This window comes from Lottia gigantea, assembly GCF_000327385.1.
Source record: "Lottia gigantea unplaced genomic scaffold LOTGIsca_91, whole genome shotgun sequence".
In the NCBI taxonomy this organism is placed as follows: Eukaryota; Metazoa; Mollusca; class Gastropoda; family Lottiidae; genus Lottia; species Lottia gigantea.
The window spans coordinates 731-6,449 of record NW_008710984.1 but is presented as its reverse complement, the minus strand read 5'-3'; the positions used below and the strand labels follow the sequence as shown (position 1 = coordinate 6,449).

Sequence of the window (5,719 nt, the reverse complement as noted above, 5' to 3'; positions counted from 1 at the left end):
AACACCTTACTTAAAAACATATAGATATCAGGTCCTATACCTGGTTCTTATGGGAGATGGTAGTTCACATGATAACCTAAATGTCCAGAGTTTGGTTTGAAATAGGTAAAAACAGCACCATACCTTTCTTTTTTTAAAAAGCTAGAATAATTGTACAGAGACCCAGTGTACAACAGGCTGTGGTCTTTCTTAAAAGTGATTATTCTATCATTGCTATCTTAAATTCCCTCACAGAATTTCCTTAGATCATTAAGGGGCAGAAAATGTGGATGTAATACTTTGTTCCATACAATTTATTTATAAAAGGGTTAATAAAAATGAATAGAACTTTGAACTGCTGTCAAGTTTTGTATCCAAGTAAAATACTCAAACATAATATTATGTGGGGTTTGCACAATTATAATATCTTTTACTTACCATATATTCTATGTCATCTATACCAAATCTTTCTCTTAAATTCTTAAAAACCAGGGGACAATACTCTTTCACTTTAAAATGACTTGGCATAATATCTCTATGGAAAACAAGGCAATGTATAACGACTGTGCTTAATACAAAATTATGACGTCTGTACAGAATGGCAGAACGTGACAGAAGAAAGCATTGAGCCACAATTGTACTGATAAATATACAAATGTGCCATGATTCTTCAAGGTATTAAGGTAGCCAGGAACATGTCTAATTTTCTATTTTCTTTTAAATAAAACAGGGCTTCATTCAAAGATATCTTTTATTCTAGCAGCAAGCTGATATGATGATTGTCTAGAAATATTAATATGTAAATTCTTTTGTATTACGGTACATTTGGTTGAAAAAGCATCCTGAAATACTGACCAATTAAATGATCTTTTTGATAAAAAGTAAAAAAAATCATGAACAAAATTTGAAATTGGACTGTCCCGGAAAATGTTACAAGCAAATGAATTTAATAAAACAAGTACTAGTCGAAGTGATACCGGTATAAAATAAAAAATATATCAATACATCCATAGCTTCATTTAGATCAGATAAAAACGGTATGATATTCTATAGCAACTACAAGAATTTTGGACAGATGTACAAAGGCAAATAGTACATTAAAATATAATAGTAAACCATAAATAGTAAACACTTACTTATTAAACATATGATTATCAACTCTGATTTTACTATATGACTTAAAATCATCTGGCATCAACATGACTTTTTGATTCACATGATCCAATTCATTTATCTGAAAAAAAGTAAAACAACAATAATCCAATAATAAGTGGACTTTTTTGTTTATGATTTGAATTGACCTGAAAAGACCTGTATGTGAGCAGATAATGTTGCTATACTATTCTTGGATGTCTTATTAATCAAGAGAGAGCTATGTAAGAACATAACTTCATCTTTGGAACAATTTCGTTCCACAATACTTTGTCTCACATATGTGAGAGCTTATGTACCGTATTCTATTGGCAGTATAAAACAAAAATTTCCTGGTTGAATTGTAAGATACCAGTAGAGTACAGACTACAAATACCGGTACTATAATTCCAGTGAACCGACTTGGCTTGACTTGTCAGACATTCTTAAGTTATGCGTTAATGTAGAAACTAGAAAATATCATTTTAATCAACCTAAAGCCAATCATAGCAAGGCTCTCACTCTCAGTAGAGTTTGGGATAAAACCATGAATCGACCATTATTGAATGCATGACTTTTCACCACTTTAAGACTCTTAAGAGTGCCTTTGGCCTTTGCATTATATTTTCTATGTACATTAACAGGTTTTTAATTAGTTTATTAGGGGAGGAAACCAACTAGAATAGGGGTGGGAACCACTACATCATACATACCTTTTTGAGTTTATAGTAATTGGTAGGCCTATATCTTACTTTTCATACAAAATAAAAATAATTTGCAAAGAAAAATGTTATTCTGTAAACATTGTGGTCGGACAGTAAACCTTGCATTCAGGTTCAGAAGTTTCAATCTTGCCCTGCATTAATTTGCATTAGAAACATAGGTGAAAATGTACTTACAGTGTGGTTTATACCCCACATAAAAACACTGAGGAGGGGTTCATTTGCTCGAAACAGTTTCAATTTTGGTGCAACAGCCTTGACTTTTAGCTTTTTAGTCGTCGGCCTCGACATTTTTAGGAGTATTGCACTATTCCAAAGAGTAAAGAGAACACAAAGGGGTTAACTAACAGCTTGTCACCACCAATCAATGATTTCTTTCATGTTTTCAAACGATTGTTATGGAAAAGCAAAAAGCCCTTCCTACAAATATGGCGTCAACAACAAAGTGGTCCACAATGCATTGCAAATTCTGATAGAAGGGGCATAACTATCAAAACAATCTAGACAATAATGATGTTGCTCAAGAAAGTTTCTTCACACTCTAGACGAAAGCTGCTACAGGAATTTGTAAGACTGTCTGACATTAGTGTTTATAAAATCGAAAAGTTTTAATGCGATATCTATATTAATTTAGCTTACAAAAGTCAATGATCCGAAGAAATAGAGTAGGCCTAGACAGAAGTGTCAAATAAGTCGATAAATTTCCTTCTTTGTTCTCAAATTGTGTCCGATTCTTTTTTAATTACGGTTTTGTTTTATTTCGATAGCCACAGAATCATAGCATAGAGTTAAACCTAGCTATTTTATAAATTAATGATTACAATTTTTTTCAAATGCGTAGGTTAAACCCCTTCTTACAGGGACCTCAGACCTTATTAAATTATTCTATTTCGGTAATTTTCAATCCTACATTGATTACCGATCCATCACTTGGGATACTTGTAATAATTATTCTTCAGCAGCCCTTAATTAATAGACTTCAAAAATTGGCTCTTAAACTTAATAATTAGCCTATGAAGCAATAGGGGTCTACTTAAATCTAACCATGATCTCTTATCCCATATCATTTGAATAGGCCTATTCTTTTGAATTCAAAAACGTCATTCAATAAATAGGCCTACCGGTACCTATTTCTCTTTAAAATAGCAAATCGTAGTTGTCCATACTATCTTCAAACTATTCTTCAATATAAAAACAAGTTATATGTCGGCCTATCTAATAACCAGAGATTCCTTATTCCAAAATCCATATATAAGAATAGCTTGAAATACAAGCTGTTAATGGAACTTTTTACCTCGATCCTTAAAGAAAATCAATGTTTTTGCAAAATTAGAGGAAACCATCTCTTTTCTTTCTTGAAAAAACAGAACGATATAATGTTGAATGATAAATGTATATAACTTTTTTATTGCTTTCGTGATTGTAGTTTTGTTGTTTTTAGTTTCGTTTGTATCATATGTTGTGTTTCTTTGAAGGGCAAAATTGTAAAAAAGCCGGGCCTTTAAAGATTTTATTATTAGTAGTATTTTATCATTACTACAGTAGGGCACTAACTACACATATGATGTCAAAAACGATAAAGCTGCGATTAGCCTACATGATATCTGAACGTAAGCGTTCCTCAAACTAAACTCAAGCTCGAACTCAAGTTCAAACTCAAACTAGCTGTCCGTAGCCGCTCGCAAAAGCAAAAAATCACCCACTGAGTCATTATGGAGTTTGAGGAAACATGTAAGCAGAAAACTGGATTTGCTACGGATTTGGATATAGGATTTGCTCTGGTCCATTTTTTTATAATTGAGTTTGCGTTTGGGTAATGTAATCGCGGCTTATGTGATGTTTTTTTTAGCAACAAACGGTCAGTGTCATGTGAGATGAAGCTTAACTATAAACTAGTCACGTATTCACGTACGTCCGTCGACTTTTTGGTTCTATTCTCGTTGAATCTTGAATATTTCAGGGTTTGTTTTTCTTGCAAGGAGAAGGCTGACGAATCGCGAGAACGTTCTCATCATGACGAGGTTATTATGACTGGCGGATCGCAGGAACTCCCTTATCGTGACGAGGTCATTAAGCTGGGTTTTATGTGCTGGATCGTGGAATTCAGAAACACCACTGCGTCATTAATTGGTATGAAGGAGGTCTATACCTATACTATCAAAGATGGTCAAAAATTCAACGCTAATGTTATGTAAAGTTGAGTTAAACGCTAGGATTTGCTTTTTATCTTGAGGATCGCGATCTCATCCCGTTTTGTGGAAAGGGGTCACTTAGTCTAAAACTAAGGCTAATTGAGAAATCTAAATTCATGACTGTTATTGTAGGCTTTATGTTTAAAACACGTATTATCTAATTTGATCAACCGTCTGATAAATCTAACGCTCGAGATATTCAAACAAACAGATAAACACAACGTTTAGCCTTTACAAATTACATAACCTTTTGTTTCAGCCTGCACCTAGTACACGAATTAAGGTTATATCTTGAGATTTTTCACACGATATTATGCCACATTATTTACGCCAAATTAAAGTATTAGACTTAATGTTGACCGTAGAAATCTTTAGTCTATATCATATACATAGATAGTATATATCTTATTGAGTCGAAAACAATTCTCAAATGTTGTAGTAGCTCACTGAAAAGTGAAACTCACCCAGTATGGTTTTTAAAACGTGTTATTGGAAGTATGTAACCCACTTTATTTTCTTTGCGAAATGTGTTTCGGCGTATTTTGGAATACTTCCACACTCTAACAAAGTGCAATTACCTTCAGAAGATATCTCTAGATTGATTTTGTCTTTCAATAACATTATAAATGGGTGTGATGAAATTCAATCTGGAACTAGACAACTGTGTAGTTCGGTGGACGACCCGATGTGTTCCCTGTTTTTTTCGTTCGGAGATTTTTGTAGTTCTCAGTGTCGAGATGACAAAACATCCGGAAGAGTATTGATGTTTCTTGATGCTTTAATTACACTTGATTCGTGCTCAACAGTTTTGTCCACTTCCTGTACCAAAAATGATGCTAAATGCCGCACGCTTAGCATCTTATATCAAGAATGCATCCGAAAATTTGACAATTTGCCAACCACGACGAAGAAACCGGTTAGTACAATCGCTAAAGATCAGTCACTTATAGATACGTACAATGACTTTATGAGAGAGTGTGATAATTATCAGTTGGTTGCTCGAGCTTCCTGTACAGCAAATAAGCCCAATTGCTGTATACTTTTTAAAGTAGCAGACTTTTGCTCTTCAAAATGTCGGAAAGGTTTGATACCAGATGGCACAGTGCCGGGCCAACCTATGGGCGGTGCCTCAGCTGGTGACCTAACACAACTTGAAGCAGCCTTGTCATTTAGTACATGTTCTGATGTTGTTAATATAACTTGTACTGATACCAGCTTAGAATGTCAATTGATTCAACTTTTGATTTTGAGCTGTGCAAATGTTTACGACAATTTACCAACTGAATTCCCGATTACATCAGCAATTACCTCCCCAATTACTAGTCCTAGAACGTCACCGACTGTATCACCGACCACAAATGCAGTAATATCACCCAATACAAGCCCTATTACTTCACCAACAACAAGTCCAACAACGTCACCTACTACAAGCCCTATTACTTCACCAACTACTTCACCTACTACAATCCCAGCGGCGTCTCCAACGACTTCACCTACTACAAGCCCAGTCACGTCACCTACTATTAGTCCGACAACTGTGCCCATTATAAGCCCAACGACTTCGCCTAATACAAGCCCAACGACTTCACCTACTACAAGCCCAACGACTTCGCCAAGTACAAGTCCAATAACCTCTCAAACGACCAGTCCAACGACTTCACCAATTACTAGCCCAAATAATTCTCCAGCTACAAG

General features: G+C 34.8%; 1 protein-coding gene across 1 annotated transcript in view; it reads right to left on the bottom strand.

Moving 5' to 3' along the window:
• The window catches only part of LOTGIDRAFT_169923 (hypothetical protein), a gene marked incomplete at both ends in the record, with an annotated part of 4,150 nt that extends 2,027 nt beyond the window's left edge, over window positions 1-2,123 (bottom strand). Inside the window, 3 exons of the mRNA XM_009068559.1 lie at window positions 418-514; window positions 1,116-1,213; window positions 2,010-2,123. Of these exons, the coding sequence (XP_009066807.1) occupies window positions 418-514; window positions 1,116-1,213; window positions 2,010-2,123 (309 nt within the window). The remainder of the gene's footprint in view (window positions 1-417; window positions 515-1,115; window positions 1,214-2,009) is intronic.
• Between the last annotated feature and the right edge of the window lie 3,596 nt (window positions 2,124-5,719).